The following is a 12,955-nucleotide window of genomic DNA, read 5'->3' as shown; positions in this document are numbered from 1 at the left end:
TCAGGGGGGAAATCGGATTCGTATCACCATGCCACCATCCATCTTCGACCAATCCGTCTTGGTCGCGTGTGCATCGTGTCTTCTTTTCACAAGTTCCGGACTCTTTAAGCTGCGAAATGAAGCGGTAAAGCGGGGAGGACATGCAATGATGCAACGGCACAACTTGCAGGACGTCAACAGGCAACCACAACCAGCAAGGCAGAAAGTTAGGAAAGCACAACTTGGAAGTGCAGAAACTTCTCACCTTCATTTGTACGTCGTCTCCCGACTCGAGGATCTTGAGTCATTTTGTGCAGTGATTCTTGCACTGACTCCCTCTTCTGTCTTGACTCCCTCTTCTGTCTTGACTCCCTCCTCTGTCTTGACTCCCTCCTCTGTCTTGACTCCCTCTTCTCTTTCAAGTCACAACCATGTCATCAATGATAGACTTTGTCTGGGTGACTAACCGAATATGTCGGCCATATAACATTTCATCACTTGTACCTCCGATCACTTCAAAAACCAGATAATTTGATGGCCCCATCAATTATCAGCTCGTCCAAGGCCCATGGCCTTTAGTCCCTCCCAGTCGCTCTTTCCAAACAGCAGGACCGAGTCGTCTTTTGGTCAAATTTCATGGGCCCCCTACCGCATGAACCCGCCGATTTTTGCCGTCTTGCCCCCATTATCTTTCCAAGCAAAGAGATACAAGCCCCAGCTGCTACACGCAAACGATGAAGGAGCGATGATCTTGTCTGGGTTTGTTCTGGCCTCATGATCCCATCCGGATGTCCGTTCTTCATCTTTTCTTGGGGTCGGAGAATCACCTTGTAGCTCTATTTCTGTCATGCAAGTTTTACCCCCCGTCGTCCTCAGGTCTTCGGAAGGCAGCGTCGTAACCCCCCTCTTCTCGTTGCTTGCGCGAAAGTTTTCTCGCGTCCCAGCCGCTGGTCTTTTCTCTCGAATGCGACTGGCATTCGAACAAAGGTGCATCGACACCACGGCGCTCGACCTGGTTCCACACAACTTGCGATGGCAATAGCACGGTAGTTGCTCCCAAATTACCTTACTCCTCAGCCCGGCTGCTTGGTACATGCGCCAGTGACAGCGATTGCTGTGTCGGCCACCAGATCGTCGAGATATCATGCCCTGTCCTTGACTACGAGTCTACAGCAGCCCTCAATCACCAGATTCTGCCTCAAGCCTTCGTTGACACGACGCCGAGGGATGCTCTGCCACACACCCACACACCAACCGTTTCGATTGCCGGAAAGACGTGCTCTCTTTGCGCTCGTGGTTATGGGAAGGCGAGCTCCTTCGTGGCCGCTCCAGTGAGCGATCACGGTGGAAGGCTTGGATGCAAGACATGTCATTAGTCCGCGACCGCGAGGTTTGGGCCGCCGGTACAGCAAGCAATGCAGCGGACGCTGAGAGAGGGCGAATTGCTCCCTCGGGGTTATGGACAATAAATCGATGGATCCACAAGGAGAGCGTTCAGGAGGCTGGAAGTGACAATATCCCAAGATCTCCCATGATGTTGTTCGGGCTACCAAGTCATGACTGCTGCTGACTATCCGCGAAGCAGTTGGTGTTGTCACGGTGCTTCGATTGGGAGATCACGATCTGTCCATCCTGGCTTGGCCTTTTCCTGCCTTCATTCGCTCGCTTTCCTTCTATCTACACAAACCCCTCACTGTCTCCGTTATTCTCGTCGTGGATTCTACTCTTTGTCGGTCGAAGGCTTTTGCGTCGGGGCTTCGAGCCGTGGATTTGCGAATGCGCCGGGCTGCTCTCAGGCCAGTCTTGCTCGAGTCGGTGGTAGATCTTCAGAAAACTTGATTGATCGGTTCTTTGTCCCTTCCTTTGTCTTAATGGCTGTCCATCTCCAGGAGACAATGAGCGACAAGGTCAACGCGGACAATGGTCTTTGTAGAAACAAAATCACCAAGCAGCCGGCGCCGCCAATGGACATATTTAGCATCAGCATCCTTTGTTTATCTTGTCTTCTCTTAGTCTCTTCGTTCGCTGCCTTTACCCTCATCGTTCTTCCTCTTTTGTCTGTTTCTGCTTAATTATTGGCTCCGTTCTCTCTCATCGTGATTGTCTCGTTTACAGCCGTGGTCGTGTCGCGGAACTGAGTACTTATCCTCTTCTCTTTCTGCGAGCATGTATATGTCTCTCTGGACTCTGTCACGGTGTTCCCTTCTCCTTCCTATCAAGTGACAGACTCAGCGGCGCGGCCATAGTCGTCGATTTCTTGTCGTACCATATCCTGCTTCAGCTCCTGCTGCCAGGCGACTTCTACCGATAGTCTGAAGTTATCGATCAAACAGAATCCATAGGGATGTTGGCAATGAACGGACGCCGGAATCTCGAGTGAGCCTCAGGTTTTCCGGAAGCGGTGTTTTCTGCAGGGTCAAGTGGTCCATCAACGGCGACTCAAGGTTTTAGGGACAACAACGGGAAGGAGAACTGGTTCAGTGCGCGCCATCAACATCAAATCTGTTTGCGACTGAGTGACAACATTGGATTCCTTCTGGCTGTCACCCTTCTTCTGATAGCCGAGATGGGTGTCAGTCATGGCACCAGTTGGATTACGAATTTGCTGTATTTCCTTTGGCTATATCTCTTGTGCGAATAGTACATCTACGTCGGCAACAACACTGTTGCTGGGATTGGGTACACCTGGAGGTCTACCATGCTCTTCAGTGCCAGAAACGCCCTCCGACCCTAGCTACAAGTACCTGCCAGTGGTCACGAATCAGTTGTTAACGCTCCCCCAAAGCTGGGTGGTCCCCGAACAGGTGTGCGGGCTTGTCGGGTTGGTTTATATACTTCTGTCCCTCCTCACCACCTGGCAGTAGCTCCATGTACGTCACCGCTTATGCTCTCCAGCTATCCTGTTCCGGCGCGGTGGGCTTCCTGAGGTCAAGGGTCTTAGCCTCAACGCTGGCGGTACGGTTTCAAGAAACGACGACAGTTATGAATACAAACGGAAGGCACGCGAGCCTTGAACATGTAAGATAGGGTGATACACACAAGACTATCATCTAGTGGGCAAGTGTGCCTTTACCAGTGGAATCAGAGGAACAGTATGGAGGAATACAAGACAGAAGAGAAGCACATATCCCTCAACTATCAGTCGTCACCGTACTTTAGGATCTGGAAAAGAGCTTCATCCGGTCCATAAGGTAATCCGCAGGCCTGCTGAAGAGACCTTGAGCTCAACAAATTGCCTACAAGTGGTTGAGCACGTGGCCCACAGGCGAGTGTCTGCCAACTGAAATGTGCCAGAATCTCCCCTCGACTCCCTCAACCCGCCAGGAGCCAATCAAAATTCGTCCCTTTGCTCTTTGCCAGCTGCCCAGCTTGCGCTGCCTTCCTTCCGTTCTCAGGTCCGAAACACCCCCTCTCCATTCTTCTGATTTCAGCCTCCCAAATCCCCTTCGTATAGAACCCCCTCCTGCAAACTCTGCCGACCAAAATTCCTCAACCTCAACCTCGAGTTTTGCATCGACAAGCAACTCGCTCTTTTTCCGCCAGCAAATTATTGAGTCTCATCAGCAAGCTCGTGGAGAGCAACCCACAACAGGTAAGTACAGCGATCGCTTCCCTTTGCCCAGTTCCATCGACCCGTCGACTAAGTCGACATCGACAACGATCTTTTTTCCCTGCTACCCATGAAAACTTCCTCTGCGAGTCGTCAGACTTTTGCCCGTCGTCGCGGCGACGTCGCTCTCCCATAGTGGCGTTCGTACTTTAACAGCAGAGCCATGTCGCTTGCACTATCGAGTTGTTGCCCCATCGCCATCTTGCCTTTTTATCGTCGACCTTCCACGCCCTGCTTCTTAATCAGATCTTCCTTGCGACAATCAATCGCCTTGAGAACCTGATCAAAATAAGGCAGTCTATCGACTCGCTTTTTGCATGTCTTGTTCTCGAGTTGTACTCACTTGTTTGGATCCTATCACATTTTTCATATCTGTCGAGGGGTACCGCGCCGCTTCATTGGCGATCTCATCGGCATCTTCGTTCATTTCGTGAAACTCTCTTCAAGCTTGTCGCAAATGTTTCGAGCTCTGTCATCTGGGCTAGGATACTGATTCATGAATTTTGTATAGAGCTATCGATCACTGCAGACAACCCTTTCGACATGTCACAGCCTGCTGGCGGACCGGGCTTTGGCCCCATCGGCCCTTTTGACCTCACTAGATTCATGAAAAGGGACGATCTAACACCCGAAGATAAGGTAGTGCTCTGGAGGTTTTTCGACAAGATCTTCGACAATCTAGTCGACAACGACGGAAACACGCGATCTCTTGGAGCGATCAAACAAGTCGTCCAAAATCCACTGTCAAACCCGCAACTTTCGAACAACCCTCTCCTTACAGGAGTCAACCTTGCACAGGAAGTGCAGACCTGGTGTTCTTTTCTCCAGAACCTCGACATGCTCAACCAGGGAGTCGCCAAGCTTGGGCAATCCAAAACGTTTCTCACGGTTCTCGACCAATATCTCACTGTTCCTGAAAGGGAGAATCGTCAATCAAACGATACCGACGAAAGCGCTAACCGCACTCCCCTTCCGACGAGACTGGTTAAGTCCTGGAGTGACAAGCTCGCACTCCTTCACTGGGCCCGGATCCGTAACAATCAGCCCGTCAACCCCCCTCCACACGACATCCCAAAGACCTTCGAGGAGGCAAATGTGCATGCCGACAAGATCTTTGATGGCATGCACAGAGAGCCTGATGACATGGTAGAAAACCTGATCATGCAGAAAAAGGCAGAAAAGGCCAACAAAAAGACCGAAGGTGGTAGTAACAACAACGACCAACCTGATGGTGACGACAACAAGGCAGAGGGTAATCCTGACGCCAAGAAAGCCGACGACCAAGAGAAGAAGATCCACCCCCAGGCACAACGGGCCAGGGACATGTCAGATCTCTCCCTGTACGTCATGAGTTGGGAGCTCTATGTAAGTTTCTGCGCGCGCCTATGGCATGGATTGCCGTCGTGGAAGGAGTGTAGACGTATTAACCTTTCCGTAGGACGGAGCGGTGAAGCAGAAAGTTGGCAGACCGGACACTATGATCTACAGCAACGAGTCTGGCGTTAAAGCCGGAAGATACAAGACCTTTCCAGAGCTGATTCAAGGTGTAACAAACCTAGTCACGGTAGGTCAAAGCTTGAATTCCTATGTCTAGTACCGATCGACGTTTACTAATCGGCGTTGTCATTCTAGCGGTCCAAGGCGTCAATCGTGAACGTCACTCAAGTCCATCCCCTTACGCGCTTTGCGGCTCATCCAACCCAAGAGCTTTCGGTAAGATACTCTCTGGCATAAAGAAGGCATGCTACCATGATCAGGTACCTTACTAATGTTTCTCAACTTCCAGACCAAGGTGACAAACGCGGTAACGAACGCCATTCGTGATTCGGAGATTGTAGAGGGCAAGAGGGTCCTCAAAAAACAGCCCAAGAAAGAAAGGCCTGTGAAGAGAAAGGCACCGGTGACTCGTGCAACTCGCCAACGCCGTGCCCCCAATCCCTCCGCGCCCGCGACACAACAAGGCACGAGCCAAATTCAGGCGGTAGGCTCATCTATCACTGCCGATGCATAGGAGCATTCAGGTAGATTGAGCCCCCGCCCGGTTATTCAGACCACCGAGCCAGTTACCGTGCAACAGCCCCCGGTTTCCTACGAGCCTGCAGATGATGCCAACCTCGACCAAGCCGAGCTTAATGACCTCGCCCTCGAAAGACCCACGAAAAGAAGGCGCGGAGCCGCATCTTTCCCTCAAGGAGTGGGACAGGATCAAGGAGAATGGCTAGGTACGGAAGGCCAGACGGCTCAGAGTGTTGCGGGACATGGACAGCCTTCTTCCTTTGACGTCCGCGAAAATCTGCCCGGCGCGGCCGACAGTTGGGCCGCCCCTATGGACAACACCAATTCCATGTTGCTCAATAGGCCTTCGGATGATTTTCAGATGCGACATGGACGAAGCTTGCGGACCACAAGCATCCCAATGGCTGTCGGAAACAACACTGCCGAGCCATCACTCAATCCTCAGTCTCACAACTGTTCCTTTCCGGCATTCGCGCCAATACCCGACAATGGTCTTATGAGCAATGGTTCCGCGTCCGGCAACACCTCTACCGCACCTTACAACCAGCAGCCGTTCACAACATTCGGCTCAATGCCCGCTGATGCTGCTGTGCCGAGCAATGTTTCTGGATTCGACAGCAACCTAGTGCCGTCCAGAAATTGGGCTTCTGAAGCTGATAGTCCTCCGGATCAGGACTATTTTGATCTGCTTGATTATAATGTCAACGCTGCCATGTCCTCAATACCTTCAGCTGCCATCGATCCTTGTCTGCAGACAGGCATGTAATTTCCCTTCGAAACCTACCAGCCTCAGCCGCTCCACAACCTAGCGCAAGATGGGGTGTGATGGAGCGTCCTCGAACTTTCGGTGTACCTGACAGCATGGCCTTCAGTTCTCGGGCCAATCTTCTGCAGAGCAATCATATGGCCGGTACTCCCACCGTGCCCTCCGGTCAGACCCCGAGCTCCCAAAATGCCGTTCCGGCTAACCGAGTGCCATACCAAAACATCGAAGAGTTAGTCAACGATTTTCACTACAACCGTAGATGATGACGGGAACCTCAGGTATGAGTTAATGACCATCTGAACTTTGAAGTACATGAGGACAGGGGCGTATGGCAGAGAGGCGAAGGTAGAGAGGATGAAGAGCTGCCCCTGCGCAACACGACGAACGCATCCTGGCTGCTTCTGCCCAGAAGCATGCCATTGTTCGTCGGAGAAGGGGCAGCTTTACAAGTACAGCACTGCGGATTGTTGGAAGTGTTTGAGTACGAGCGGTTCGTAAAACGTATATACGAGTCCCGACGATAACTTAGCATGGAGGGATGGACGGTAAAGGGTTCCTGAGAAATGGAGGTCACAGGTGGTCATTTGGCCATGATATTGGGTTTCATATGACTCAAGCGCCTAGGTACCTTACTTTCGAGGGGTGCTTCACTAAGATGAAGCTGGGCCTGCCTCCCATGGGTCAAATAATGGGACCTCCTATCAGGAGGAGGGGCTTTGATGATGCGCACGCCTGCGCAGCTGCCCAGGTTGAGGACGAGACTATCACCTACACCGTGAAGAGATACATACCTAGGTATCCAGAGGCCAAGGATGTCTTTGAAAGCATCCGGAACTTGGGAGAGTAACTCGGTGGAATGGGGAATAGTCATGCGTTCTCCCAAGAGGTGGTCATACCTTACCTCTAGGTTACTTTTCGTTGAGAAGTGTGAGGTATGCGTCCATGGTAGTACTTTACAGAGAGAACCCATTAGAGAGAAAACACGTTACTCATAACTCTGTTGTTCCGCTTGCTTTTCGTGTGTGTCAGACTGTCAGTTGGTTGAAGTCATACTCGTGAGTACATCTTGAGTGCTGATCATAAGGCATACCTTAGAATGACTAGGAGGTATCTTCAGAATCCATCGTCTTACTGCTGCTGCTGTATCTGTTCAGTCTGTATCGCCAGTCAGTCCATGACCGCTTCCGGAGGCAACCAGTCAGCCACTGTGAGCCCAACTCTGTCTGATATGAGTTTATGAGCACTTGTGTCCTTGACCATGGCCGAATCATCCTCTGGGCTTAGCTGTTCCACTTGTATTACTCACATGCTTCGAGTGTTTACTGTTTGCCCGCCTAGGCGATCTTGTGAGGCAGTCATACCTCAGAGTCAGAGAGGGTCGGACTTCCATTCTTCCGGGTTAGTGGCATATAAGACTCTTCATTCCCACTACTGCTTCTAGATCCTCTCAATCACCAACAACTGTTCATGTCTTTCAGGATCCCTCTGGCCTTTGCTTCTTCAGCTTCATACCACACTTCTACACAAACCCATCCACAAATCAATCAACATGTCCACGCCTCCCGACAGACCGTTCTTCCACATCGGCCTGCTCATGCTCAAACAATTCATGGAGAGGGACGAGTTGACGCTCCAGGACAGGCAAAAGTGCTGGAAGATCATCGACAGCATCTATCATAACTTTAGTAGCCTGGTTCACGACCAACTGATCCGTTCCTCCTTTCGTGAGCTCGATCACCACCGGCGGTCACTGGAAGCGATTGTCGAAATGGTCCAGGATCCGTTGGACAACCCGCAACTCTCGGACGACAGGATACTTGCAGGGTTCGATTTCGCAAAGGAGGTCTACCGGTATTGCCATTTCTTTTACAAATGCAAGGTACTTCATGAGGCGATCGACAATGTGGATCAAAGGGGTAGACATAGCTCCTGAAGCCCCCTCTTAGATCTCTGTCGATGTGGGCACTAAGTCGAGAAGGCATATTGTGTCATGTTCCATGCCAGCTACGTGCTCCCCTGTAGTAGTCGGTCAGTTACAATACCGCTGATACCGATTTCAACTCTTTACGATTGGGACAAAACAGCAACTTCACCTTCATGCCCTGCGGGCTCTATAGATCTTTATAATAGCTACCACGATAAACTCCGATAGTCAGACGACTCAATCGCCATCATCATCATCATCAGCATAACGACCGCGAGATCATCACCAGACCATAACACCTGCGGCGCTCAAGCAAGCATGGAGGATGGCACCACGCCATAGAAGCGTCAATATTCCCAAGACATTTCAGCAATGGGGGCAGCTCGTGCAGCAAATCTTCGACGAGACTCGGAGCGAGCCAGAAGACATGGTTGAAGCAATGGTGATGGCCAAAAAAAGGAGAGAAGAAGCAAGGCACCGGCAACGAGCACAGGGTCGTACCCACGAAACCCGATACATCCATCACACGACATGGACGTTGCTCCCTATTGACAACACCAATTCACAATCACCTGCACACTCGGTCCCCTTACCTACGGGGCTTCTACTCGATTATGGGCCTCCGAGCCCAATTCCACCGGTTGAACGATCCCTAGATATATGACTAGAACTGCAAAGCGACCAGAACCCAAGATACGAAGGGAACCAACACAAAACAGCTACAAATACGACATCTCGTTACAAGAAAGTTGTTAAAGCCGCAAGCCAGCCCACCGTACCATCAGTGGTGCATTAGCATAGCATAGGAGCACCAGACCCTGGTGATGGATGAAACCCCACCAAGCGCGACCAAGCCATCACCAAAATGGATGTCAGCAACTCCAGCTGTCCAGCAATGCGCGAACGAGTTAGGACATCCTCAAGTTAGCAGCACTGATCCTGGCTGCTCGTCTTCGTGGCCGTCGCCATACGCGCTACCTAGGAAAGGAGGAAGTTCACCTGCAAGTGCAGCGGGCTAGACATATGTCTAAGCTCAGCAAGCTTGCACCAAGCTGGGATATAGCCGTGATGTCCAACATGAATTAGAAAGCTACCGTACTCCGTACATGTGAGCTGGTTCGAAGCTGACCTTACACTATTTAGATCCACATTGATAACGAGCATGTGGGCACCCCATTCACGGCCGCTTACTCCCATGAGACCTAACCTGAAGGGACTGGAGGTCGACGTATCTGGTTACAGGACGATCGATCGGCGCCGTGTCCACGATGCCCCCTACCTACCACTACTAGGGAGAAACGTTTCGGCAACGGCCAAAGTCCATATGTTTGACATTTGCAACTGGAGGGTAGAGGTACCTACTTACCAGATTTCCCGCTCCGTACCGAGAGGTAGCTGCCGAGTTTGCCCATTTTATGTCTGTCTGCCAACGCGGGTGCTGGTGTCTTTGTAACCCATTGTGTAGGTAGCTGGGAGGGACTGGGGACGGAAAGCATTTTGTCGACATTGCCGAAACGGACTGCTGACAGGAGCATTACGAGCCAGCCTAGCTGTATATCTCTATACCTCTATACGTTCAAGTCGCTCAAACGACGTCCATGGGGATGCTCAGTCACCCCTCTGTAGTCTGTATGTACCGTCGAGGAGGAGACTGATGCGTTTGCTGTTGGCTTTTTGGGACTTTGGGAGAAGTGAATACCTACCTTGGGCACCTAAGGTAAAGTGGGAATGTGAAGACGGGTGTCCCAACTTTTGTGGGTTGGGACAGCAAGCAAAAACTGCAATGAAGCGTATCTACCTACCTTAGGTATTGGGGCGTTGCGTGGAATAGAACTGGAATCCACACTGGGAAGTAAACACGTATGTAGGTACGCGTTGGGTGGTTACCTAGGTAGATAGCGAGGTTAAGGTACCCTCTAGCTGTACCTATGTGAGCTCTTGACGAGCATAAGTACCTAGAGGTGGGAAAGAAAATGACATGGACAGGAAACTTTGGATAAAGAATAGAATAGAATAGAACACACGGCCACCTACTACGGTACCCCTTTCCTTTCCCCAACATAGGTGCCATTTAGAAGCCATGTCCGATTGATGCTCTTCCGGGTTTGTTGACCCAGCATGTTATACCCCACAAAAACAACACCATCGCGGCTCACGAGTATGACGACGAGTAAGGGGTTACCAAGCAACCCAACTAGTGAAAGCGCTATAAATTGTGATAGGACTAATCCAGCATAATGTCCAGCTGCTAGCAATGGAATGGAATCCATACCATGATGTCCCTCGGCGGGAATTGACACCATGTCCCCTCCCTCCTCGAGCATACTATACTGACTGATCAAGTGATTTTACTTTTTGTACAGCAACCAAACAAACATACACACACCCCTTCCAACCCTCCTCTCTCATCCGCCCTATTTCTCCTAGTCAACAACAGCCAATCTAAGAACCATGACCCATAAAATCCCTCAACTGCAACTCCGTAATGCCCTCCTTCACACCTCCCACAACCCCAGCAACCTTGAGAATGCTCTCCTCAAAGTCCCTCAACACGCCCGCCAGCTCCACGACCCTGTGATCAACCTGGCCATCTCCATTCATCGCACTGTCCTGACCACCACCTTGAGCCAGCTGCTTCTGCTGCCCAAAAGCAGCCCTCTGCAACTGCTCCAAAACATTGCCCTGCACTCCATGCAAATGCACCTCGATCTCGCCCAGGTTGCGCTCAAACCTCTTCATCATCTCGTCCATCTCGTCTGCTGTCTTGGAAAAATAGCCGAGCAGATCCTGGTTGGACTCCGCTTCGGCTTCTTCATCTTCTTGCTGGCCCGTCTTTTGGCCGGTGCTGGACTTGGTTGCGCTCGTTTTCGGGGTCCCGCTGTTATCACCCTGCTGTTGTCCCGCACCAGACCGCGAAGCACCACCAGCCGCAGAAGAAGACCAAAGACCAGCCTGCCAATACCCCCCCGGCAGCCGCAGCTGGTCGATGCTCTTGAAACTGAGCTTGGCGTTCGCAGCGTCCTTCTTGACGGTTTCTTTGAGAGAGGCGATGGCTAGGACGTCACTGTTTAGAGCGCCGGCTGCGCCTTCGGACTTGCGAGAGACGAAGGAGACGTCTACGGGAATCGAAGAGAGCTGCGATTCGTGGCCGGGAAGAAAGGCGTTGATGGCGGAGCAGTCCGAGATGCACTTTTGGATGGAGTCGTCGATTTGGGTTAGTTGCGCTTGGAGAGAGTCGGTGAGGTCGGAGAAGCGCGTGGTGGAGCGCAGGGCGGCGAGGTCAATTTTGGAGCCGGCGGATTGTTGCTGTTGAGTGGTGGTGTTTTGGCCCATGGACAGGCTGAGGCCTGTGGAAGTAGGCTGCTGTTGGGTGCTGGTGGTGGATGGTTGGGTCGTGCCGCTGGGAAAGGAGAAGATGTTAGTATTATGTTTGGGGTCCATGAATTTGGGTTGGGGAATGGCGCAGCAAATGAATGGGGAGACGTACAAGCTGGTGCCGCCGAGTGTAGTCGTCGCGGGCTTGGTGGTGCCAAAGAGAAAGGCGCCGCCTGTGCCGCCGAACAGAGATGCGGTCTGCTGCTGTTGCGCCGGCTGCTGTTGCGCCGGCTGCTGCTGTTGCTGCTGTTGCTGCTGTTGCTGAGGCTGGCCGAACAGACTAGTGGTGCCGGTGTTTTGTTGCTGAGCTGGCTGGGCGGTGCCAAAGAGCGATGTGCCAGTCGTCTGCTGCTGAGCTGGTTGAGCAGCGCCGCCTCCGAACAAGCTAGTGCCGGTGTTCTGCGCCGGTTGTTGCTGTGTGGTTGCGCCGCCGCCGAAAAGGCCGCCACCGCCCGTCGCGGCGGGGGTCGTGGTGGTTCCTCCTCCGAAAAGAGACATCTGCTGTTGCTGTTGTGCTTGTTGTTGCTGTTGTTGCGCCGGTTGACCAAAGATTCCCCCACTCGGCTGTTGCTGTTGAGGCTGTCCGAATGTGCCACCCGTCTGTTGTTGTTGCGCCTGTTGCTGTGGTTGTCCGAATATTCCTCCGCCGCCGAATGCCTGTTGCTGTTGTGGTTGTTGTTGCGCGGGCTGGCCAAAGAGGTTTGGGGTTTGTTGTTGTTGTTGTTGTTGCGAAGTTGTTGTTCCTCCTCCAAACAAACCTCCACTGGCTGGAGTCGGGGCTCCAAACAAGGATCCCGTGTTTTGCGGTTGCTGCTGCTGCTGCTGTGCGGTTGCTGTGCCAAAGCCGGTGCCGGTGGACTGTGCGGGCGTGTTGCTTCCACTATTGTACGGGGGAGCTGTTAGGAAAAGTACCTTTTGGAATTGTAAACAGTAACCAGACTGAGATGGAAAATGATGACATACAATAGACTATTGGCAGTGCCCGTATTGATGCTTAGCCCAGCGGGACCACTTGCTGAACGAAACATGTTGATACCAAGAAGTGTAAATATTGGAAACTGTAATTTATGGATATGCAAGGGATACGCGACTTGTGAATTCCGTGTCGTTGTGAAAATGTGGAGATGCCTGACGCGCGGGTTGAACTTTTGAAGATTGATGCGGCTGCTTTGGCTGCTGCAAGGCACAAGACACAAGTACCGGGTAGACAATTGATTCAGTTCAGTTCCCCAAAACGCACAGACCATTTTGTGTGTTCAACTCCAATTGACGTCGCGCTTCAACT

The 12,955-nt window shown here is 51.8% G+C and overlaps 3 protein-coding genes across 3 annotated transcripts; 2 read left to right on the top strand and 1 right to left on the bottom strand.

Moving 5' to 3' along the window:
* Nucleotides 1–4,132: 4,132 nt before the first annotated feature.
* On the top strand, nucleotides 4,133–6,371 carry SMAC4_09054 (uncharacterized protein; the record flags this gene model as incomplete). The annotated part of the gene is made up of 5 exons (XM_003348970.1): nucleotides 4,133–4,954; nucleotides 5,028–5,153; nucleotides 5,222–5,302; nucleotides 5,376–5,570; nucleotides 5,640–6,371. The coding sequence occupies 5 exons, from the start codon at nucleotides 4,133–4,135 to the stop codon at nucleotides 6,369–6,371; spliced, it is 1,956 nt and encodes a 651-aa protein (XP_003349018.1).
* A 1,549-nt stretch (nucleotides 6,372–7,920) lies between these two features.
* Nucleotides 7,921–8,317, top strand: SMAC4_09053 (uncharacterized protein; the record flags this gene model as incomplete). Its single annotated transcript, XM_003348969.2, has 1 exon — nucleotides 7,921–8,317. One exon carries the CDS (start codon nucleotides 7,921–7,923, stop codon nucleotides 8,302–8,304), a length of 384 nt encoding a protein of 127 aa, XP_003349017.2. The 3' UTR covers nucleotides 8,305–8,317.
* A 2,172-nt stretch (nucleotides 8,318–10,489) lies between these two features.
* Nucleotides 10,490–12,917, bottom strand: SMAC4_09052 (uncharacterized protein; the record flags this gene model as incomplete). The annotated part of the gene is made up of 3 exons (XM_066090887.1): nucleotides 10,490–11,695; nucleotides 11,783–12,550; nucleotides 12,634–12,917. 3 exons carry the CDS (start codon nucleotides 12,915–12,917, stop codon nucleotides 10,738–10,740), a joined length of 2,010 nt encoding a protein of 669 aa, XP_065946641.1. The 3' UTR covers nucleotides 10,490–10,737.
* Between the last annotated feature and the right edge of the window lie 38 nt (nucleotides 12,918–12,955).

The sequence above is a fragment of the Sordaria macrospora genome, chromosome 3 (genome assembly GCF_033870435.1).
Source record: "Sordaria macrospora chromosome 3, complete sequence".
NCBI classification, from domain to species: domain Eukaryota; kingdom Fungi; phylum Ascomycota; class Sordariomycetes; order Sordariales; family Sordariaceae; genus Sordaria; species Sordaria macrospora.
The sequence above is the reverse complement of the archived record's forward strand: the minus strand, read 5'-3'. Positions and strand labels throughout refer to the sequence as shown.